This window comes from Tachypleus tridentatus, chromosome 13 (genome assembly GCF_004210375.1).
Source record: "Tachypleus tridentatus isolate NWPU-2018 chromosome 13, ASM421037v1, whole genome shotgun sequence".
Taxonomy (NCBI): Eukaryota; Metazoa; Arthropoda; class Merostomata; order Xiphosura; family Limulidae; genus Tachypleus; species Tachypleus tridentatus.
In genome coordinates this window covers 104,891,703-104,918,229 of record NC_134837.1, presented here as the reverse complement: position 1 = coordinate 104,918,229, position 26,527 = coordinate 104,891,703, and the positions used below count along the sequence as shown (strand labels likewise).

The window sequence follows — 26,527 nt, the reverse complement described above, 5'->3', positions numbered from 1 at the left end:
ATGCCAAAACACCAGCATCACACACAACATCCACAATACCCATTGAGAATGTCCAACATTGGTACTCAGTTGACCACATCCCAACAGAACTACCTGATTGACCCTGGGGGGAGGAGGGATACACATCTACAGTAATTTTACAGAAGATACAGTAAATCTACAGTACTAATGTTAAATTTTTGGTCCACTTATAATTCCTGTAAAAAGGTTTTTTGCAAAAATATTCACACTTCCTAAGGGATTAGGTAATAAAAAAATATTTCTGGGTGCAGAAATTGAGAAATTTTACTTTTGAGCAACATGGGAGGCAAAAAAAACACACAAGTTTCACAGAAGCTTCACATCATGAAGCTCAAATGACTTAGCAGGTTATTATTCAGTCTACTATTCTAATAAAATGTAAACAAGAATTAGTACCATAATACCTAGTTCAATAAAATTATGCATGAAAAACAAACTAAATAACTGTCAGCTTTTTGTTATAAGAAATGTTATGTTTAATACAATGTTTTAATTTTGAAAACAAACAGTCAAAAAGTGCGAAAAAACAACTTTAATATAAAACACTAATATATACTAGACAAACTTACAAGTTAAAATAACAAGGAGTTCAAGAAATAAATGTAACTAAAGTAGTTTTGATAAAGCATAACTCATGCTGTAAAAAACAAAAGGAAAACAAAAACTATGCACACCACTTTCGAACGGCCTCTGGCATGTGCTAGCAAACCAAGGCTTCCATCGACCTGATCTAGGTTCATGTTGTCCTCATAGGTACTGCCACTGAAAAGAAATTAAAACCACAAACATTAACTTATCATCATTTTCTGAAATATTTACTAAAAAAAATAAAAAAATTAGGCAGTTATATTAATTCTGAATGCAAGAAAAATTAACTACCCATGGAAGTGTATGAGATACATTTAAACATTTTCAATCACAATAGTAACTTCATCAAAGCTGTACTATGAATATAAAAGCATACTTGATTTTATGTATTTCCCTCTTCATTATTAACATGTATCCTAAATTTGTGTGTAAACTACAAGGCATGATCATAATTCAAATCTATTTATTAGATTGTGCATATTAAACTACTTTTTAGGTTGCAACATCTTATTGTTGTTCTATGAAAGTACTAGAACTAAAAATAGAAAAAAAACATGTTAAGAAATATTTTTTTAACCTTTATGTATTAAATGCACTTTATCAGTTACAAAAAGTGTTTCACTAAAGTTTGATCTCTTGAATACAAGACAAAATAGGTCTTTAACTGGCTGTGTAATTCAGGTAGAAGTTGAGAACAGTTCACAGGGTTGTATTAAGGTTGAAAGAAAATCACAACCTGTGCACAAACAAAGCTTAAATTAATACTTCTCTCTTATTGAATTTATTAGGTTATTTAACTATCAGATCAGTACTATGTATACTCTGATGAGCAACAGGTTCATGTTTTTGTACACTACTGTACTTACAATTTACAACTGTTTTTCTTAGTGCTCATTCTTCAGTTACTCTTTATAAACAAGGTACTGGACAGAAAGACTGCTGATAGGTTACCTTATTTTGCTTTGCTCATATGAAACATTTCGAGACTGGGCAAACATGTCAAATTCACCACTTTCTGTTAAGTTTGAGGGTTGTAGTTTGTTAGAAGCTGACACTGTTGTTATTTGGCTAAGGGCACTAGAAGCATTAGCTGAGCTTACACCTGGTTAAAAGAAATTCAAGATTCTAATTACAAAAGACTTGAAACTTGAGAAATTTTTTTGAAATAGCAGTATAACAGTGACCTATAGATTACAATCTACCTTTAGATTTTTAGAAAATCCTCCATATTATGCATTGAAAAAGTTTACACATATCATTTCTTCATTTGTTTTTGAAGTAGTTTTAAATAAAAACTACAACTGCAAAATATTAATTTTTTTTAATAGTTTAATGTGTTTTGTTATAGAAAAGCTACATCGGGTTATATGCTGAGTTCATTGAGGGGAATTGAACCTCTGATTTTAGCATTGTAAATCTGTATACTTTCTGCTGTACCAGTTTAATAATCTAGAAATCTTCAAAAGTAAAGGCAAGTACACCATTATAGTAAATATGTGGTTTAAAAATCATAAAAAGTAAAAATCAAATACACCTTAAAATAAGCTTAAAGATCTGACAATGTATAACTGGTTTTTAATTTTCAAAACAACAATTTTACTAAACAACAAATAAAAAATTTTCAGATAAAATTTACTAAAATGATGTTAGCCACCAGGGAAAATAACTAATAAACTCAGCATAAAAATGGCTAAAAAAGCTTTAATATCATCAAAAGAGAACATGTATTTTGAATATAAAACAATTACGCTACTGAAGTTTCTTTCATCAAACTTGAAATCAAAGCTGTTGAACATCTAACAAACATACAAGATGGTGTAAAGAAAATATAGGATTTCTATTACAAGAGCTAAAAATATTAATTTTTCAACTTTTTATTTGAAACAAAACTATCAAAAGACAGATTTTATTAATAATGCACAGAAATCAACCAAAAGGTTAGAAATCAAGCTATTAAAGGTTCAGTTGAATTTTTCTTAACTATATCTGAGCATCGTATCATAGAGATGAAATCTTTTTTGTTTTGTTTTTATTATTGCTTAATTATAAGTTTCGACCCTGACTAGAAAACTACCAGAAAAATCACCTAGCCTTGCTATACATAGAAAAATTGTATTATGCTGATTTAGTTTGAATTCACTTGTAAAAACAAAGTAAATGGAGAAAAGTTAAATATTTAACAACCTGTTTTACAAATAAACATTTTTTTTATATTTTTAAATTCCTATTACATACTTAGAGATATCAAATATTATAAATAATTCTAGACCTTACTCATTCCTGCAAGTTGAACATGGATACCATCACTGCTACTGATATCATCCTGAAAATCTAACAGAGGTTTTTCTTTGGTTTCATTTTCCTGTACAGTAGAGATAAAATTCTGAAGTGGAATATAAGGTAATGTACAAATGAAACAAAGCTCATTAAAAAGCAAAATACATATTCAAAATATTCCACATTAGTAGTTTAAAAGATCCCAAACTAATTGATTTTGATAAAATTGTGAAAAATTAGTCTATAATAGCTAAAATTGTATGTTGGCTGGCTTTGTATTACATACACGATCGTGTGTTGGCTAAAACTGTACTGGGCGATAATTCTACTTTTTTATAAACGTGTTTTATACAATTATGAATTGGATGGCTTGAATCATTTACTGTATACCAACCTTTTTCGGTAGAGACTGTACTTGTTTATTTTGGCAAACACCCGATTTTTTCTTCTCGTAACGTTCATATCGAAGAAACAAATTGTTAAGTTCATCATTAACTCTAAGAAGTTCATCTGCACAAATAATAAATAAATGAGAGTTGAAACAACACCACTGTTAAGACTCTTTTAGTTTTGATAACAGTTTGCAGAAAAATAAAACAATTGTTTGATAGTTTATATATGGCTATAAACATTGAAACAGACAAAAATAGGCATTAACACAATTTTATTTTACTTAATTTTTACACTCAAAAATTAAACATTAACTCAATGGTTATTATCAGACCTTTAAAGGACAAGGATGATCCCAAATGAACAGATTAGTTCCATATAATATTCCTCTTTCCAAGCAGTAATGTTCTCCCCACTTTTTTTTTTTTTTTTCAAATAAGTAGCACTACCTTAGAAATAAATCATTATGTGTCAATTATATGACTCATACTGAGGTGTTCAATTCAGATCAAATTCATAACCAGCTGCAGATGAATTAAAAATAAAAAACTTTCATTTGGAAACTATGTTATTTTTTTTACTGAATATGAATATAGTTTGATGTAGCATAAAAGACAGGAAATTATGCATACTATTTAGGAAACATATCTTTAGAGTAAATTATTTCTCAGTCTACCAAAAAACAAAGTATGGTGTGTTCAGAATTAGGTGGCAAAATTCTCCTTGTATAAGCTTCAGGCACTTTACATGTACTGACGATTAAATTTTACTATTTTAAAAACTAAATCACTTTGATAAAACTTCATTATCTCCTTCTCTTTTATTAACCACACTAGTATATACATAATTAGTTACATTTGGAAAAGCAACAATTTTAAGTTGTAACAAAATTCAATAAGGAAAAAAAGATTTCCTGTTCATTTACAGAACAGTTTTTGCAATCAATATCTGTTGGTAAAACATCACTTTAATGTAGTTTTTAGAAGATAGAAAGAATTGAATCCAAGAAATTTTATTTCCAAGTCATAAGACTTGGAGTCACTACTGAGCTTTATTACAGCCCAAAATTTTACCTAACAACATTATATATTAGAAAAAATTATTTGATACTCGTTTTTGTATCGAAATTAAAAATCGTATTAAAATAATGTTTTCTGTGTATGCAAATAAAATCCAGAAACAGTAAATAACAATTTACCCACAGAATTCAATATTATAAATTGTATTCTTACTTGTAACTCCTTCATTGGCAACTTGGCCTATCAGCTCTACAATACGGCTCTGCATAGCTCGACAAGTTTGATACAACTCCTATTAAGACGAAACAGTACTACTTGAGATTTTTGTTGAGACTTAACATAGTTGTTATTAATATACTAAAAGTAGTTCTAAATGTTTTTACCTGCACAAGCTCCCAGTCACTAGCTTCCTCTTTCCCTGATGTTATTCCTGTCAACATCTCACCAAATACATTCATGTTTCCTTGCACGACATTTAACTCTTTTCTGAGCTTTTCCAACTGTTCAGATGTCAAGTTTATAGGATGTGAACTTTGTGCTGGGGTTACCTGGTGCTTATTAAAAAAAATAAATTGCAATTTTTTGTCACACTATGATTTTACAGATTTTAAATTTGAATGGATTGTTTGACATGTAACAGAAAAAGGTAGCTCATCATATCTCAAACAAAATTTTATGGTCAAAATTTAAACTTATCATAAATGCCTACAAACAGTCGTGGGAAGGCGACTGCCAGGCAGTGAAGGGTGATATAGATGTGGGTTTGAGTACCCAAATCTCACTCTTCTAATAGGATACATTATATACTTCCACACTGTAGAGTGTACCCTAGGTTCCCATTTCTACATATATGTAGGTTGTTTTCATTCCTGCTAATATGGTGTGTGTGTGTGTGTGTGTGTGTGTGTGTGTGTGTGTGTGTGTGTGTGTGTGTGTGTGTGTGTGTCCACCAGGGTGTGTTGTGTGTGATTTTAGCATTGTACATTTTACCACTATCCCACTTAGGTAAAAATATACAAGTATAATTTGTATATGGGGAATTAACTGAGGGATAGAATTAAAATGTTGTATACCAATATTAGTATTCAGCATAATTTGAAATTTTAACATAAAATGTACCAAATAACATGAGATAGTGCTGTGGCACATGATGGCCATTTAACTGTACTGGCATTTCTATTTTAATTACATGGAATTTGCAAACAAACTTAGCTGAAGAAAATTGGCTGGCTTCATTGAAACATGGCAAGAGTTTAAAAATCATTATATTATTTTAATGAATCACTAAATATTTATAGACTGAACAAAGACTGCTGCACACATAACACAGATATAAGACACCAAAAATAAAGTTGTGACCTTGGATCCAAAGTAAATTCACGAATGAAAAAAACAGTAGAAAGTACAACCTACTGATAGTTTTTACTAAATTTAGCCAATTTTAAGCCTTAAGCACTAGTCAAAATGCATACATAAATCATAATAGACTACTTTTGCATATGATTATATATTGTGAATAATCTTAAGGATGGATCATACTGTCTACATAAAATAAAGTGGGGTACTGAAGTACTAAGTTCCATCAATATGTTTCACATAAGCTGAATAATACACACATGGAAAAAACAGATAAAAGACCATAACCCTGTACTCAGTCTTGAAGAGTCCAAGTATTAGCTTAACTGAAAATACTTAGAATTACTTCTACACTCTTACAAAGATTACTTTTGTTAACATAAAGAGAAACTTAAATGTAACAGTTCTGATACATTAGACTTGTGTGTTTTTATCAATCAGTATAGGAAAGATGTAACCAATAATTTCCATGTTGAAATAAATCACTTTGAACTGACCTACTCCATTTTTCACTTAAATTTGTGTTTATTGGACAGAGATTACATTAGGGTTAGTATTTTGGAAATTACAGGCACATTTCAATAATTACATGCACACACACAGATTATATTTACAAACAAGTTTTTAGACTTATCTTTTTGTCAAACATAGAACATGAAATAAACAATTTTCTTTAGTTACAACCTTTGTATTCACAGTTGCTATTTGTTGTAGCTTGCTAAGTCTTAAGAAATACATTTCTTTTCTACATGTTCTAGAGTCCTATTATTTTTGATTCACTTACTGTGTTATCATCTTATGTTTGGTGAATATTTTTAATTTCTCGCAGATAGCCCTCGAGTATCTTTGCACTAGCTGTCCCTAATTTAGCAGTGCAAGACTAGAGGGAAGGCAGCTAGTCATCACCACCCACCACAAACTCTTGGAGTACTCTTTTATCAAAGAATAGTGGAATTGACCATTACATTATAATGTCCCCATGGCTGAAAGAACAAGCATGTTTGGTATGATGGGAGTTTGAACCTGTGACCCTCAGACTACGAGTAGAATGCCTTAAACACCTGGCCATGCTGGGCCCCGTGAATATTTTAATAGAAGTTATTTTCCTTGAAATTACTTTAGAAATAACATACCTGAGAATTTGCTAGTTGTTTATGGTGATGATCTTCAGATTTTGATGACCATTGCTCATATTTTGGTTGCACTTGATTCAAAGACATAGTCTGAAAAGCAGAAATTGCATTGTACTTAAAGTATTTAGCAAGACTAACCACAGATCTTTTGAAATATGGAAAAGAAGTTTTAATTAAACCACAGATCTTTTGAAATTTTATCATATTGCATGCAACCATCCAAAGCACTGATAGAGGTACACAGTCAAGCTTAAACATTGCTCACATTTTTTAAAAGAATTTCAGATTATACAGGAAAGAAAACAAAACTACAAAGAACTAAAGAAAACATTTTTTAATGCAAACCAATATTATTCTACTAATGCAAGACTGAATTTAGAGTTAAGATAAAACAATTCTACCTCAAGTAAAATAACCATGAGAAAGATAGTCTAAATTAAGATAATGAGAATAACAAATTGTAATTAATAAAAAAAAAAACTTTGTACATAGAGTTTAAGTACATTTTGTTTTGAATACATTATTTACTTAATAAGCAAATATTAATATACATTTGTAAATACTTCATATACATATCAGCAAATTTTTATTAATCTTATAAAAATTAGCTAACATCACAATCTGTATACAGAAGTACACTGATTATTTAAATTTGATATATTTTTTTGGCTGAATTAGTATGGATATTTTATTACAAAATATCCATGCTAAATTAGCCAAAAAATAACAAATTTAAATAATGTAAGGCAAACATGTAATGTAAGTTATACATGGTGGTAATAGGAAAAACTGCATACAAAACTACCTAGTCATTGATGTTCCTAAACATAACTTCAGAAATAACCTTTAGTATGCTGATATGTTATAAACACATAGTACAAAAGCAGTATCTGATTGTAGCACATGTTCATAAAAATAACAGTTTGACCACCATTTGAATGTTTATAATGACAGTATAAAATCTGATTATTTGAGATTTTTAAACAGGTCACATAATAACAATCTGAATTGTAAAAATAGCCTCCCAGAATTTAACAAAAAATACAGATCTAATTTTCCATGTTTTTTTACTTTTACAAATTTAAAAAAGGTTTTGTTAATAAAAACAACATTACATGCTATTTTTACAACATTAAGTTAGTCAATATACAATAACTGCAAAAGATAACACAAAATAAAGGTACAACATCAATACAGCCTCACATGCAATAACTCAAACTTAACACAAAACAGGGATACAAATTTAGGGCAGCAAAAACAAAGGTCTAATAAATGGATATTAACAACTTTGTTAACTGAAAGCACTCACTCTAATCACAATTTATATATTTTGTTGAATCATTATTATTACAATCATTTATAACTGACATTAAAAACAACATGCTAATAAAATACTACATCCTATGAGAACATCAGTTGAAACAAAAAAAAAAAACAGAAAACTTCAAGATAATCACTTTGATACAAGACCTTTCATACAATGGCAATGAACTGCAAGCAGCTTTGTAACAAAAGAAGCCCTGATCAATTGGTTCAGAAAGTATGAAGAGGTAGAGCAATAATAGGTATGTTTAGGGTGAGGGCAGCAACTGTTTGGAGCTAATTATAGTGGTTGGTGTCAATGTTTATATGTTCATTCTGGCTGGTTTTATAAAGGCAGCTGAAATACTATAAAGGAAAATTAGGGAACATTATAGTTTTGGAAAATGTTGTCAAAGAATGCATAGATTTTATTTCATAGAATTAGTTTTAAAATCTATGCATTCTCTGACAACATTTTCCAAATATGAAGCACCAATTATACTATTTTTCAAAACACATTATCCACTGAATGTTTGACAAAAGACACTAAAATGACTGTTCTACATCAGTGGACCTGGCCAGGTGTACAAGTAATGACCAAAGATGTTTCTAAGCATGGAAAACATTGCTTGTACTTCTTTCATCACATCAAAAATAAATACCCTTTTCATAACTGTATTTTAAGCTGCTAAATAAAATGAAGCTATTTTAAGCTGCTAAATAAAATGAAGCAGTTCAAGACAGCTCTTGTTTGTTAGTCATTGAACTTGTTAAATTGCTTAGAAAATTGAACATGTCTCAAACAGGTGGCAGTATTTGCAAATCTCTGGAAGAGATTAGGTGAGTGATGTTGACTTCAAAATGTGTGGAGTTATAAATGCTGTTGTTTTTTTTCTCAATCTTAATTGGACATTATTTTATTCTACAGGTATGTTACATTTGTAATGTCTAAAAGTGTACAAAACTGTAAAATGTTGCAAGACACCAGTACATTCATTGGCATACACCCAAATATCCCCTAGCCCACAAATATCCAATTCAGTTTTATTCCAATAAAACAATCTAATATTTCAAAATTGGTAGCAGTATGTCTTAACCCTCTTCAGATGGGTAAAAGGTCACATGAAGTTTGTTGACTTTCATTCAAAACTTTCATTGAACTAATATTTTATGAATTTACATTGATAAGTTTTGCATAAAATTGTAGATCATAAATTGAATTTTGGTATTATACCTTATTTACTTTTTAATTTGAATTAGATATTAAAAACTCACTCAAAACAAAACATCAATGTTTGTGTGTCAGGTGGTATGGTGAAGGCAGCATTGCTTCATATTCGGTTTGCAATGTCAAAATACAAAGTCCATAGTTTTGTACAAATTAAAAACTTAATTGATCAATATAACAAGCTAGAATACAAAATAAGTACCTCCTATCTTTTCTACTTGCTGAGATATCATTCATGTACTGAATCAAACACTGTGCCCCCGCCCCCACTCACCTCTTTTCATTTTTGGAAAGATTTCCTCATACTCAACTACTTTATTTATGACATGAATAACCAATCTAAAACTCAAAATGTTCCCATAGTTGCTTTCTGAGCCATTTTCAAGTGTTATGATGTCAGCTTGTTCTTTCAATACAAGATTTCAAGCAGGTAGATTGTGTTTTTAGTATGCTATATATTACATATTTTTTATGAACAAAATACAGCTTAATTGCTAAACTTAATAAATTATAGAGGAATTTATGATATTGGTATAGTTTGTTGTTTTTTTTTGTTAAATATAACAAAGGTATCATCTACATACCATGACTTCTTATAAGTTAAGATTTCTCAGGACAGTTACTCAACCATTATTTTCATTTTAAATAAAAACAGGATTGGTAGACTAGGTGATAATTTTGAGCCAATAACAACATCAACTATGCATTCATAAATACTATTATTAAACTAAAAATGATATTTCTGTGTTAAATTTTAAAATTTCATCAAAAACTATGGAAATAATTTTGTAACAGGAATATGTCATACACCAATGCATACCAGATTGTAGTCAAGTTGACAGTTTTAGATCTTTTAAATATTAGATAGTCTTATATACATATATTATTTTATACAGCTTATATTGTATGTAACCACCATTTTCATAAAGTAGAAAATGTAATTTTTCAAGCACATGCAAAAAAATTTGGATCAGAAATGCAATGGAACTGCTGATGAAAACAACTTCACAAGAATAAGGGAAACTTTCAAAATTAAAACTGAAATTCATTTAAGTTTGAATGTAACTCAGGAACAATTAAAAAGTTAAATAATAACAAGTAAAATCTGCTCAAATGTTTACAATTGATAGTTTTGAAAAATGGAGATATTCAAGATGTCCTTCTACTCGTTTTGGTGTCAAGTGTATACATCATATTTATGTAATTTGCATTATAATTTTCAACTTGCATAACAAAATATTAAAAGTACATACTTTGCAGTATAGAATTTTTTTTTTTTTTTTAAATAGCTGTAAGAATATTAAGTAACATGTTCAGGAACTTCTTGGTAAGTTTTATGATTACTTTCAGGTATAGGTATTTTGTTATGGGGCCTAATTTCAGACAAGTTAATCCTAGATGAAACCCTCATAATTAGCATGAGAATATTTTTGTGAAAAATTAAACATTACAATAAAAGGTCTGACATTTAGTATACCATTATTATTTACATTTCTGTCACAGAACCTATTTTTAATTCTAGAAGGTATACTTGTTAGTGTTTAAACAAGAATAAAAAAGTCACCTTTTTAATAAACCGTGAACTTCTTGATAGTACTACACGCCTACTTGAGTCAAAGCCTTCTGTTAAAAGTTACTAGTTACTTAAATAGAAAAAAAGAAAAAAGAATGTTGACCTACCATTTTTGGTGTATGTATTGGTGCCATAGTATCTAAGTCCATCATTGGAAACTCTACACCTTTTTGTTTTAAATCTTTGTAAACTTGAACAACTCCTTGCATCTCTAAGTTCATATGGAAAGCATCAGCCCAGCTCTGGTCATAAGAGCAAGAATTAGTAAATTATTTGCAAAATAATTTAAGTAGTCTATACAAAAATGTGACCAATACATACAAAATAATTTTCAAAATTAGTTTTAAGCATGCAAATGAAGTACATAAAACTATTGTGGATTTATGATGTGTTATTTGGCATTTTAAACTGCATGGTACCTTCTGTAATATAAAATAAATTACCAGATCAGAGACACCTCAGCACTCAAGCTTAGAAATGCTGACCAGAAGGAGAGTAATAAGTCAGAAATATGTAAATATTCTATATAACATTAAAGTTATAATTTTCCTGAATTAAACATGTAAGGGAAAAACATGGACAATTCCAAACCTTGTGAAGACTTGCATTGCTTGGTTCACTTAATATCTAAAGCCAGCCAGCAAGGTACTGATATCTGTGTGGATAGGATGAGGGTACCCAATCGAAGGGGTGAACTACATTGAGATGTCTCACTCTGTCAAATGTGTCATTAAATCCAGAGGATGATACCATGCCTTCTAAACCAGTAGAACACAACCCTACTCTGAAATAAATGGTTATAGCAATCTTTCTAAAATTTACCCAGCAGGGGGTCTCCAATGTCAACCATACCTTGAAAATGGTAGGTGACAAGGACTCCCATGCTCCACTGGAAGAAAGTGTGGTAGATAGTCCACAAGGATTGCTACACCCAAGACAGTAGAATGGGTGATCACAAAACCTGATTTTTTTAGAAAAGCAAAGCATACCAATTTATTCATCCAAGATATGTTAAAGATGGGGAACTATCCCCTTGCTGCTTTATCTTTGCCTTGATATTATATATATAAAAATCAGTGATCTTGTAAAACACCCCACATGGAAAGAGCACAAGTCAACGTGATGTACAGAGCAGATTTGTGAAGAAAGAATATCTGGTCAGGCACCACTTACCAAAGAAAGGGATCCAATAGAAGAAATTCCAACAAAGGGCCTATGAAAGAAAAGAAAGCATTAACTCTTTCAACACAGGCTCATTCCCTGGGACAAATCTTGTAACCATTTTGTGTTTGTTATAGTTTCAGGCTACTACTTTTAAATTAGAAAGCATGTTTACAAAATTTAGCAGGTTATCAGTAAACATTACAAGGCTTTTATATTCAAAACATTAGCTTTCTAAATTTAAGTCTTAAGGTTTGTTAAGCAATGCTTTACTCCTTTATTTCATGTTGCTTAACCAGCATGTAATTTTCATTTAAAGATTAAAAATACTTTTGTACATCAGAAAACTTTCATATTTTACATGTGAAATACTTCTAATTTCTACATAGTTTTATAAAATAATTCTTAGGTAAAACTATATTTTATGTTATTTTCACCAATAAATCTCTTGATTTGACTGATCTCATAACTGCCATATAAAATTAGGAAAAATATAAATTATGCCTTTTTTGTTCTAGAGTGACTAGAGATTATAACATGAAAACAAATGTTTAGACTAAATTGTATAATTATATAATGTAATGAAATTTAAGCTTGTTATTTCTATTATATTGATCTTTCAGCCATACATAGTTAATACAAAAGTTACAATGATACAGCACATGCACTCATTTTATCATATCCAATAACATAAAAACTATCCTTGGCTGGGTTTTAATGGGTCAGTATTTTGAAAAATACAGGCACATTTCAATCATTATTATATATATATATATATATATATTACACACACACACACAAATTATATTTACAAACAAGTTTTTAAACTTTTATAAAATAAATCATGAAATAAAAAAATAAACAATTATCTCTTATAGTTACAACCTTTGTATTCAGTTGCTGTTTGTTATAGTTTGCTAAGCCTTAAGAAATTTCACACGTGGAGAATGCGAGATGAAATATTTTAGAGTTTTACATATGCATTCAAATAACCAAAAATCAATTTATTATATCAATATTACAAACATCCATTATAACTTATGTTTAGTAAAAAAGCTGTATGTGGTTCTAAAAAATATGAAATTTTGAACATGCTATAGACTGATTACCAACAAAGATTTGTATCAAGAAAATAAGCTCCATTATATTTGAAAATAGCTGAAAAAGTCAACTCACACACCCCTGCCATGTAGAAATGCATCAATGAACACATGTAAATCTGGCCACAAAGGATGAAGGAGGATCGAGCTAAGAGCTTGGTACACCCACCACTGGAGATTGTCCACAATATAGGAATGAAGGGTAATGGTAGAATCCAAAGGGTCCAAAGGAAAGTTTCATTGGTCATGGAGAACACCATTGAAAGGACCCAAAATGAGGCCGAGTTGGGGTATCAGAGAAGTCAAGTCTGCATATCCCCAAAACCAATAGACCTGGAGAAGGTGCCCACTGAAAAGTCAGGTAAGATTCCATGGTGAAGTGTGGGGCATGAATGTATTGATATTGACAGAAATGGAACAGGTCAGCAACTGACCTCCAGTCTTTCTGGGAACCACAAATTTGCAGGACTAAAAAACAAACTCTGAACCACGTGGAACAGGTTTGAGAGCCTGTTGTACAAGAACACCTACGGAGGAGAAAAGGAAACAGGCATGCTGGATAGAGTATAAGTAATAAGAAATAGAATGATGAAACCTTTTTGATAATATTCTGTGAACCCAGCAGATAACACATAAGAAAAGGCTCTATCAATAAACAAAAACCATCAGATGAGCTCCCACTGGGTAGTCTCTGGAACAATTGTTAGTGTACCAACATTGTTGTGAAAAACATCAAAGTGTGGCACTGGGGGAAGGAGTAGGCAAGGACTGTGAAAGGGAGGGTTAGAAGACAGAATATAGTGCTACACTGAACTCTTACTGGAACAAATGAGCCACCAGATGAAAAAGGGCAGATTGTTGTTGAACTGAAGCAACCACACTCACTCTAAAGGCTCCAGAATATTTCAAAACACATAATATTGCAAAGACAGGGCCATGCAAAGGTCACATAGATAAGAAGCACTGAGAATGTGTCTGTGACAACATGTCATCTCAACCCAAAATGTCCCAAAAACAAAGAAACCACATTTACAGGGCCAGAGCCTAAGACAATAGGTGGGCCAATGTGAAAGTGAGAAGTTTAGTTTCAGGGCTCTGAAATATTAGTTAACTTTGAGATTAATTAAACATGCATAATATTCTGATTAGCTTCAAATCAAACAAATCATGTCAAAAGTCCTTCAGGTATCTCTTGTGAAAAGTACTTATATTTAGTTTCTATACAATATCATGTTTATTCAATGTTTGAGTGTCAAGATAATCTTGAACAACTACACAGAATTAGATGTTATTTCACTACAGCTTCATTATTTTGTTGTCTCACCAGCAAGTGAACTGTTGATGTATATAGCATTAAAAGTCAGCTGTAATTGCATGATGATATTAATAGCTTTTTATATTTATCAAATAATTGGCATATATACATATAAAAGAAACTGCACTCCAATAAGAAATCCAAATGTTTAAAAAATATTTATAATATTTAATATCATTACAATGATAAAAAATATTTCATTCTTCAACTTGTATATATATTTCAAAATCATGACTCAGTTTTTGAACAAGAAAAATAATCCTCCTATTTAAAATCAAATAATTTTTTATCATAAGCAGCATAACTTATAAATAACTAATGAATCACTAGATTTGTTATTTAGATGCTTAGATAATAGTCAGAATTCTCAAATGAAGCATCCAGTTAGAGATTATCTGTATTTACTTCACTCAAAACACACACACACACATACATACATTATAAAGGTAAACTAAAAGCACTTATAACATTGCTGATAACTTGGACTCCCTAAAAGATTGTACTGTGCAATATTCTAGCAAGAAAAAAAAAAAGTACTATAAAAGTTGTTTGAAACCAGATACAATACATAGAATGTGTCTAGAGGAAACACAATGAAATAATTACCTGTTTATACTTAAGTTATACAACTGGTTTATTTGCGAGAATGTGAGATTAATAATAAAAATTGAAGACAAATCTTAATATGAAATGACAATGAGAGCCATCAACAAGTAACATAAGTCCATAAAAAAAAAAAAGTGGCTTAATTTTCTGATTAAAAAAAAAAACAGTGGTAAGTAAGGAATACCAAGTATGAAGAAAAACAGCCTTCTAGTTGCTGTAAACTTATGATATTTAATATGAAAATAAGCTACAAAATATTAACATTTGTTTAATTTTGTAAACTGATTCTCCAACAGGTTGAATTCACTCAAAGATAGCACTAAAGATTTGAAATAAAATTTTCAACGCCCTACTGGAAGAAATTAGCATCCTGAAAAGTGTCACCTTTTCTTGATATGAGACACTACAGGCCATTGAATCAAAATATTGATTATAGTTAACACATTCAACAATATTATCACAGTGGAAAATTAAATAAATCACCAAGAAAGCATTCCACATAAAACTCTCCTCAGAGCATTATCTTCTTATAACATATTACAATTTAACATCATACTCACTTGTATCAGACTAAGTACTTTTTCCTGGACAACAATAGGCGGGTTATTTTTTGGCCCAATCAATTTTACTAAGTCCATAACAAAGTCTCTTTGCATCACTAGTACATGAAATTTCTTTCCACAGTTCTTGACACAAGTTTCTAACACCTAAGGAGTTCAATAACATTTTCTATTATGACTTTGTAAGCAAGCAATTTTAAACATTATAGGAAAATTGCTAATAATAATAATCTTAGTTTTGTTATAAATTGAAACTACAATACCTTTTAGATTCTACCTTAAATAATCATATTGATGAGTCATTATCAGTGACTAAGTTTCTCTACATTTTTTTTTTTTTTTTTATTTCCTATAATTCCCGTTCTTAATTTTTGTTACAGCACATGTTCAATATTAAAGTACTTTACAATTAAAATAGCTTAAATCATTGTAATAACAAAATATTCTGTATATTTTGTTATAAACAAGAGAAACCCATGATTTTCTTCTATTAAATGTACAATGTTATTTTTTGAACAGAATAATGTCAATTTCTCTTAGCATAAACTTAATTTAAATGAAAAAGATATTGACTAGCATAAATGAAATTTGTAACATAGTTAGAAAGCCAGAAAAATTGTGATAGTTATGGAAATTGTCTACTTTTTGCATGTCATTATTCTGTGTTACTTGGTGCATTATTTAATTCAATAAAAATTACTTAATGCAATGCTACTACTAGTATAGAGATGCCAAATATTTCAAATGACTGAGCGTAATGATTGTAGACAGAGCTGTTTTAGATTTGCCAGAAACAAGACAATCTGGTGAACAAGGCCTCTTTTTTTCCCCATCTTGTCTTTTATTTATCATCAAAATTTATTTATCTCACTAGAAATTTTCTTTTCACCCCTTTCAAGCCCTGGTGAAACAATTTATCAGTTTATTGTATAGGCCTATATAACATATAATAATTTGGGAGTTGCAACAAGTCGTAATATTTGTCTGTATAAGCGTACAGTCGTAATGTATACACCAAAATCTTAATGGTTGGCACCTCTGTAGTAGTATAAAAAAAAGTAGGGTTAAGTGTTTTAATAGTTGATGGCAAAAAAGGTCCAGGTAAATACTTTATTTTTCATATGTATTCTTTATTATTATTATTATTAAGGTAATTAAAATGTTAACATCTGATTCTTTATGTATCATAAAATAAATAATTACATAAGAAATTTTCATGAAGCATGCAAGCAAGCAGCTTGGAGTAGCTTCTGAGTAATGAATTTCTGATGCTATAACGTGAGCCCCATGTTCAAGTAATTTACAACTTATAATGGTGGAAATAGTAGTTCGACACAGTTCAAAAGGGTAGTAAAACAAAATTTAAGTATCAATAGATGCATTTTTTTAAGTTTAAAGTTACTTATGATAAACAAGTGTTGTTCATATTACACTTTGAAGTCATTCTAGAAATAAAAAAAAAAGGGATAATTTAGAGTTTGATTTTCTTGGCAGTTAAACGATCAATCAAATTGACCAACCTTGGACCTCTAGAGTTACATAAGAGAAAATATTGACATAGTATAATATTTTACTGAAAAAAACATTTAAAATATATTTAGGTTTTAGAAATCATGCAAATTAAATTTGATTTTCTGGACAAAAAACAGTTTTTGAATGATAACATGAAAATCACTTTGCACTTAAGATTAGTATGAAAAAGACTCAATATATTCACAAATAAATCTTTAGTAAGAATACTTCATTAAAAAAAACAACAAAACCATAATGTTCCTCAAACGTCTATGAAATTTTACAAGGGTACACCTGATGAATTAACAGTTACAGTATAAATACTTAATAAATGCAAGTGTGTATAAGGACTTGATTATTACAGGGTTATTAGCTTTAATATCTGATTGATGATGTCCACAAGCCAGAAAGAAAAGGAAGTGTTAATATACCACAACTGATTAACCAGCTGTAAAAAACAACAAAAGGTGCCAGAAAAAGTGAATCCAATTTTTTTCTCTTTGATTGTATTCATCTTTAGAAACACTGCAAGGTTGAAATGTGAAGAAATCACAGGCCAAAATTGGGAATTTAACTCCCTACAAATTAAGTCCTTTACCTTCTAAGCAAATAAAGGTTAACTCAATTCCAAGGTAGCCATACTGGCAGCATTGTCTATCATAATGGGAATTTCCATTGTTGATACATTGAATATCAAAGTTATTCTATATTACTATATAATTGAATAACAATAACAAATGCAAAGCAAAAAATTGGAAACAACTCAATGAAAATATACTAAAAGAAAACTGTTAAAAAGTCAGTATAAAGTACAACCATAAATGGTAGGCACATGCAAAAACACGATTAAATGATGCTGTACCAATCAAGAAAGTAATGATTAAGTGGGAACATTAGAGGAAGCTTGCATTGTAAAAGTAGATGTCTCAGTACAATTGATGGAATGTGTGTGTTCACATGTACATGTTCAAATGTGATGCAAAATATGGGGGTTTTATAAGCTGGTGCACTAAGCATTAAAATTTAATGATACCTGAAGGGGATAAAAAACAAAAATCTAGAGAACTTTTGTGCAAGAGTTTGAGACTGTATCGAAAAAACTGCTCAACAATTCAGATTTTAAAAAAATTAACAACATATATCCATAGGTACAGTACACTACATTTGAGCTTAAAAGCTCAAGAAAATAATTAGTTTATGAAAAGAAAATAGTATTTTTTGAAAGTGGTAAGTAAAAATGTTTATATTGTTTTTCCACTGGAAAATTGTTTCTTAACCTTTCTTGGGTGAGCTTACATTGCAATGAATGTATTAATTGTAGAATCAACAATGGTAAAAATAGCTGTGTTTGAATTAAAAGTTTGATGAATGATTGGAATTAAGCACAAAACTACACAATAGCCTATCTGTTTTCTGTCCACAATGGGTATCAAAACTCAGTTTCTGGCAGTGAAAGTGTGTACCACTGGGGGGACTAAAAATTTGTAAAAATAAATTTTGAATTATCCGATGTTGTAACACAAAACTATCAAAAAATGGTTTTACCTAAATAGAATACAAAACATGAGTACTCATCCAGTACTAATTAATCCTTTTGCCATGTGCTTGGTACAAGAGTTCATCTACCCATTTGCACATGTTAAGTATTTTAACAATAACTTTTGATACAGCATATGTATCTTCGTAACATTTGGTAAACTTTTAGTAAAGATAAGTATTTTGTATACAAAAAAAAAAAAAGATTTGTAATGACATTTTAACTAAAGATTTGTTTGTGAAAATTGTCCATCTTGTTACCAGTCTGAGTATAAAGTACTTTCACATTGTGATTAAAAAATCTATTCTTCATCCCAAAAATATCAAATATTTTTCATATAATCTCTAAAACCTCCTAAATACATTTCAAAGGTTTGTATTTAGTAAATCTTTACATTTTGTTCTTTTCTATACTTTAACTATGTGAGGTCTGTCACTTAACCAACCTTGTACATATAATAGAAAATAAATATAAATTATACATTTTTCATGTTAGAGTTACTACATATTATAACAAAATACAGATGTTTAATCTAAGTAGCTTAGGTCTCATAATGCTATATATTTATACATATTTATTATTATTATTTTATCATCCTGACCTTCCAGTCATGCCTAGCTAACATTACATAGCTTGCATCAATGAGGTGTATGTGCACTCATTACATATCCAGCAATATGAAATTGACCTTTAGTCTTCCCTATCTTGGCTGTGTTTCAATGGACTAGTATTTTGTAATATACAATCACATTTCAATTATATATATTACACATGAAGGATAATTTTTTTGTTTATGTTTAATATATTATATATTAGTTTAATAACCAAAAAATTAAAAATAACTAAACTGATACCATAGAATTCCACTATAATTTACTGTCATATATTGAAGTAAGTATATGAAAAGTTCATTTCCATAAATGAAAAGACATGAACTGGGGCCACTGTGTTTGACTTAGTACATAAGCCATACCTAAGCAAAATAAAAAGATACAAGGTTCTTAGCTTAATAATATTAGTAATTTGAGTTACTAATTTGTACAAAACTATAGACATAGTATTTTGACATCAGAAAAATCTAATTTTAAACCATGTTGCATTCAACATACCATGAGACTCACTGAAATCTATATTTGCATGTGTCCTTTTAATACTTTTTAAATTAAAAAATAAATTTGTATGTGATATTAAAGTTTGAATTATAATCTACAATGTGATCCCAAACTTACTGATGTAAATTCATAAAACTGTAGTTCAATAAAATTTTGAGTGCAAGTCTACAAACATGATGATGTGGCCTTTGATCTGTGACCTGTCATGAAAGAGTTAGCCATATGCATATTCTCTCAAACTGATGCTACACTCAGTGTTAAAACATTACAAAAGTTGTGTATTAAAAGGAATCTTAAGGAAGTTTACATTTGAAGTAAACATGGAACACTTCATTTTATCAGTTTCATTAAAACAGTTTTCTGGTAAATAAACATATTGATTGTGTCATTATAATTTATTTTATACACACATTTTGCAGTTATCAAACAGAATGAACATAGAATTAGTCCATGCAGGCTTATACTATAAATGCATTTCTGCTAGATACTTCCCTCCTTTCACAAGATTACCTATTCCCTATATGCACACTTTTCCTTTACTCATATCACAAGTTCACTGCTCCCCTCCATTAGAATTGAATGACTACAACATGTCTTTCAAGCAAGTCATTTGTCACCTCTCTACCAATAGGAGTAGGAGCACAAGATGTGTAACACACAACTCCCTCTATAATCCTTTACTGAACTATCACTTTGAGGTTTGGCAGAAGATGCAAGCACCAAAAGATAGGTGGGTGGGTTTGGTGTTTTATGGTGCAAAGCAACTAGGTTATCTGCACCAAACATCCAGTAAAAGGTTAAAAGTAAAAGTATTAAAATTCATAAAAAGGAATCAAGGTAAAACAAGACAAAGTTAAATTTTTGAATTAAAACATAAACAGTATGAAATCCAATTTTTATATCTAGTGTACAGCAATAAGAGAGAAATTACAGTAATACTAGTTTTAAAGGACATTCTGTAGCATTGGTTGATTGGTCATAACTTGCCAAGATGAGTAACAGGTAAGTACAAACATCAGCATTAGTCACCTGAAGTTGGCCTTTCCAGTCCTGGTTGAGTTATTTGACATTACAGCCATTTTCTAATTTCATATTGAACTAGTTGTACTTCTAAAAGGATTAATAAAAAGTGTCTAATTTATGAAATCAAAACTTAAGTGTTAAAAAGGTCAATAGCCTTTAGAAAACTAAAAATATTTGTAAGGTGAGTAGTGTCACCATTACCAATGACACTTTGGACAAAACACATCTAAAATGGTGCTGTTGTTGAAAGTCGTAATGACCTCAAGACAGTAAAATGTGGCTTACTATGACCTGAGTTTCACACAGACAACACATTGATGCACCAGTCCTAGATAAAAAAAAACACAAAAAAAAACAATGAGTTAAATACAAACATGACCTAGTACCCAGAAGAACTGGATAAAAGTAGATGTTAAAGAAAAATGGGCCAGCCAGTTTTGAATATTAGTGAGAACTGATGTGAAGCAATTCCAGGGCTAACAGAGAGCTAATTGAATCAGTATAAATTGTACAGTTTATGTACTGCATAATTTCTATGTAATCCAAGGCAAGAGAAATGGCGTACAATTCTGCAGTGAACACAAACTGTAGAAGGAATTCTGGGTACAACAACTAAATCATGGCAAACAATGTCAGAGCCCACAGGGTCATCTTATTTCGAACCACATGGATAAATGGGAATGCAAGGATTGTTCAAAAGATGTTTAGCACGTGGAGACTAAGGCTGAAAGGAACAGTAGCAGACTGTCTATTATGAAAGAGGTGTGACCCATTAAGGAAGGAAAACACAACCCCATGTGGGTTGCTGTGGTAAAGATCAAAGTTTTGAAGCATACATTAAAGACAGTTGAAAACAACAAAGGTGTACAGGGGTTCATGGGACTGTACAAACTCTAGACTGGAGAAGTGTAGAAGGCCCCTGTGCAGGGCCAAAGCCTCTGATAGTGAACAGGGTCCAACATTTAAGGCCAAAGTCTAGTTTTGATTGAGTAAGGGCATGATAGATCTTTAGCATGAAACATTGATCTGCCCCAGAAGCAGAAGAGAGGACATGAAGGACATTCAGTGCCCTTGTACACTTGACACATAGCTGCTTGATGTGTAGAATAAAGGTCAGCTTACATTCAAATATAAGCCCCAAGAACTTTGCCCCAGGGATCATGGAAAGCCCAGCTTCACCAATATGGAGTTCAAAATCAGGGTGAATGCCCCACTGATGGCAAAAGTGCATGCAAACAGTTTTATAGAGAGAAGGAAGGGTTCAATCTGTTTGCTGAGGTCCATGTCAGTAAATGATTGAGGCGAGTCTGTAGTACCCACTCAATATATCTGATATTTGATGACTGACACGAGTTGTGGAAGTCGTTGACAAAGACCGTTTGCAACTGTAGGGGGGTAGTTGTCCACTAATACTATTAATCTTTATAATGAAGTGTGACACTCAAGACACAGCCTTGAGGGACTCCAAGTCCTATGGGAAAGTGTTGAACTTATACTGACCTGGAATTGCTGATTCATTAAAAAATGTGTAAATTGCCATGCAACCCATACAAGTGGATTGTTTGTTTGTTTGTTTTTTTGGAATTTCGCACAAAGCTACTCGAGGGCTATCTGTGCAAGCCGTCCCTAATTTAGCAGTGTAAGACTAGAGGGAAGGCAGCTAGTCATCACCACCCACCGCCAACTCTTGGGCTACTCTTTTACCAACAAAAAGTGGGATTGACCGTCCCTACGGCTGGGAGGGTGAGCATGTTTGGAGTGACTCGGGCGCGAACCCGCAACCCTCAGATTACGAAGCGCATGCCTTAACGCGCTAGGCCATGCCAGGCATACAAGTGGAGGTCTCACAAGATACCATACCTCCACATTATATCATAAGCTTTCTCAATGTCAAAAATACAGAAAAAAGATGTCGTTTGAGAAAGGTTTCCCTGATTTATGTTTCAAGTCAAATCAGATGGTCCATAGTGGAGTGCTGTCTTTGAAACCCATGAGTCAGTGAGAGGAGGTTGTTTGATTCATAGAATCAAGATAAGCATTAATCATCCTCCCCAAGATTTTACAGAGATAGTTCATCAAAACAGTTAGATGGTAGTTCAAAAGGAATCTTGGGATCCTTTTCAGGCTTAGGAAAAGGGAGTACAATAGCATGGTGCAAAGCATCGGGAAAACATTCACCTGCCAGATCCAGTTAAAAACAATCACAAGAATAGCAAGAGAAGCAGGAGAAAGATGGCACACCATTTCCTAATGAATGTCATTAGGTTCAACTGATGCACTTCCAGACCAATGAAGACCAAGTTTAAGTACCACCAGTGTAAAGGGATGATTATAGTTATAGAGACTATCAGCCTGAAAGGAAAGAGGCAATAGTTCCACCCATGTTTTGATGGCTAAGAAGATTGGGATGAAGCAGAATTATTAGATGCATGAAAAACATTTTTGCGGAGAGTATTGGCAATGCTCTGGGTATCGGCATCTTCATGACCCTCAGAGAACAAGATTGAAAGGGGGACAGAAGGATACTGGCCACCTTTCAAATTTTGTCCCATATGACTTTGGAACTGGTAGCAGATGAAACACTAGAGGTGTATTTAATCCAAGATTTCTTCTGGCTTTGATGTCTGACCTGCAAAGCATGTGCACAGGCCTGCTGAAATGCAATGCAGTTCAAAAGTGTGAGACATCTACAAAAGGTATCCCAAGCCCCTTTTTGAGCTTTTCTTGTCATGTGGCAGGCAGGATTCCACCAAGGACGAGGATACTGAGGGAAATGTGTCGAGGTTTTAGAAATACACAGAGCAGCTGCCTGGACAATGCAGTCAATTAGTGCTACCACACAGTCATCTATTGATGATTTACACATGATAACAGGATCAAGTTCTGAGAGAGTGGTGAAAGAAGGCCAGTTAGCCTAGTCCAACTCCCATCAAGGCATGCAGGTCAGATGACACTGACCATGACCAGTCTCTTTCAAAATAATAGGAAAATGATTACTGCCCCGTGGATTACTGTTGACTCTCCACGAAAAGTAAGTTAAAAGTGAAGGGGAGCAGAAAGATATCTATACCAATAAAAGACTGACTATGTGTATGAAAATAAGTATAAGAATCAGTACTGAAGAGAGAGATGTTGTGGTCCAAGAGTATATGCTCTGTAACATGACCCCTCCCATCAGTATTAGCACCACCAAAGGGGATTATGTCCATTAAAATCCCCCAGGATTAAAATGGGGGATGGTAACCACTCAATGAGGGCATCAAGGTCTCACTGATTATAGATCTCTTCAGGAGACAGGTAGAAAGAACATATAGTGATGGTATGACCCAAGGAAACACAGATGGCTACAGCCTCCAAGGGCATATCAAGTGACAAGAACAAGCGGTCACATACTGATCAACCAACAATACCACCCCACCATGCACTCGTTCATCACATGACCTGTCATTTCTATCCAAGAAAAATTGCTGAAGGGTGACTGTATCAGCAGGTTTCAGAAACATTTCCTATAAGGAGAGGCACATGGGATGGTGAGAATCAATCAAATCCTTAGTGTCATCTAAATTTGATCGAAAACCTCAACAGTTCCACCAGATCAGAGTAGCTATTGTTATTTGTGTGGATGAGAATGTGGCAGGAAGATCTTCTGTTTGCATGCTTTTTTGCTTTTTTTTTTTCTTCTATTATTGGATGAGGACCTATCAACCTTCCTTGATCCTGTCCTGGGTGGGGTAGGCAGGTCTCTGTCTGTGGACAGATTCCAATGACTGAGGGCATGAACAAATAGTCTATTTACTTTATTTACTTTAGGGGCTGCAGAAGAGAATGGACCCAAGGAAACATTTGAACCTAAAGGAAGTGAAGCTGGGCACTTACTGGAAGGAGTGGTAGGGGCAGAGATGTAAGTAGATATAGATGCATCAACTTTCTTAATTATGGAGGGCACATTACTCATGGAATTAAAAGCAAAGAAATGTGTAACAGTACAGTGATGTGCCATGAAACATGATTCCCTATAATGTAATACTATAATTTCTTATACAGCAGACAAGAATCCTAATTTTAACAATGAGATATAAAATACTATATTTGCAGTTCTCAAAAAAGCTTCCCAAGATTTTATTCCTACGACAACGATAAAGAATATCCGAATGAACAAACAGTTCAAGCTTCTGGATCACATAACATTAAAAGTAATTACTCGACTTCCACAAAATAAGTCATACCTCAGGAGGGCCGCGAGTCCAACATGTTTATGTTTTGAGGTATGTTTTGAGATAGGGGAGGTGGGGGTTAGTGTAGGTGTGTGAGAAGTTACGAGTTTCTGGACTGGCATGAATGATTTCGGGGTTGCGGCGGCAGGGTTGGACGGGGAAGGGTGGTGCGTGGCATTCGGTGGTTCCAGAATTCAAATATCCAGGCACAGTAGGGAAGTGTTCAGCCCATAATGTTACTGTAAGAGGTCTATAGTCATATCTCAACAGGATAAAATGTCACTGGTCATTTCCGGTTTCATTCTGAAATGTAATGTTTGACTATTTGTAGGTTAATGTATAGGGAAAATTTCAAATTATTCTAGTTCAAATATTTATAATATAAACAATATTTAAGTTCCAACATGGTCAGTTATTAATTTTATATTTCTATATTTTTTTACAGATGCTCAATAAAATGAAACGAGCACAACAGAAAAAATTAAGTGGGGCAGAAGGAAGAAAACGAAGGAAGGCCCAAGATGAAGGATGTGCGAAGTCAAGCAAAATTCTAACATTTGAGTGTTTGGTTCTTTTTCGGTTCTGGAATACTGTGCTTACCAAAATTGACCAGGTTCAAAAAAGGCTTCAGGATCACACCATGAATTTCCATAATACTGCTCAAGATATTCAGGCTTTATAAGGGTATTTCCTAGAAAACAGTGATGCCATATGCAAGAATGCTCTTAAAGAAGCAAAGGAACTGCGCAATTCTCGTGATGTCAAAATTGAGAGACGGCAAAGGAAGAAGAAAAAATGCCCGGAGAAACAGCAGAGGATGTAGGACTCACAGCAGAAAATGAAATGCTATGACTGATGAAAAGTATGATTGACAAAATACACAGAAATGGGAGACAGATTCATCAGCTTGAAGAAACTGGACTCTAGTTTTGGCTTTCCTTTAGACATAAAGGAACTGACATCTACAACTAATGAGAATAGCTTGAAACAGAGATGCATTTTTATGGGAAGCTCTTATGATACAGACTTGGATGGCTTGGAGATGTTCAGTGAAATAGTGGACTGCCAAATGCTACTCAAGACAAGGGCTGATGTTAAGCTTTAAACACCAGAGGACCTGCTTCACTTAATTGTACAGTATGGGGATGATGCATTTCCAAATCTGAGAGTTGGTCTGCAGATCTTACCAACTGTTGCAACATCTATTGCCAGTTGTAAAAGGTCTTTTAGTCAGTTAAAACTTATCCTGTCTTACTTGAGATCATCCATGGGACAGGGAAAATTGTCAGCCTTGGCTTTACTGAGTGTGGAGTGAGAGGTTACCGACAGCATAAATTTTGAGGAACTACATTGATAAATTTGGAGAAGCAAAGGCAAGAAGAATTTCTTTAAAGTTACATAATTACATCCAAAGCATTATATCAAACTATTTCTTTTACTTTATGTTAACTTTTCAAGTTACTATATCCAAAGTAATGTTTTAAGTTTTTGCAATGTTAT

General features: G+C 32.1%; 1 protein-coding gene across 7 annotated transcripts in view; it reads right to left on the bottom strand.

Moving 5' to 3' along the window:
* The window catches only part of LOC143240620 (TOM1-like protein 2), a 91,705-nt gene that overhangs the window by 53,276 nt on the left and 11,902 nt on the right, over positions 1 to 26,527 (bottom strand). For 5 of the 7 annotated variants that reach the window (XM_076483352.1, XM_076483355.1, XM_076483354.1 and 2 more), the window contains exons 4-12: positions 15,630 to 15,776; positions 10,995 to 11,129; positions 6,785 to 6,874; positions 4,679 to 4,849; positions 4,509 to 4,587; positions 3,281 to 3,396; positions 2,884 to 2,992; positions 1,561 to 1,711; positions 696 to 783 (exon numbers count right to left, since the gene is read on the bottom strand). In XM_076483352.1, coding sequence (XP_076339467.1) covers positions 696 to 783; positions 1,561 to 1,711; positions 2,884 to 2,992; positions 3,281 to 3,396; positions 4,509 to 4,587; positions 4,679 to 4,849; positions 6,785 to 6,874; positions 10,995 to 11,129; positions 15,630 to 15,776 — 1,086 coding nt within the window. The remainder of the gene's footprint in view (positions 1 to 695; positions 784 to 1,560; positions 1,712 to 2,883; positions 2,993 to 3,280; positions 3,397 to 4,508; positions 4,588 to 4,678; positions 4,850 to 6,784; positions 6,875 to 10,994; positions 11,130 to 15,629; positions 15,777 to 26,527) is intronic. The other 2 variants (XM_076483357.1, XM_076483353.1) reach the window with 1 other exon arrangement.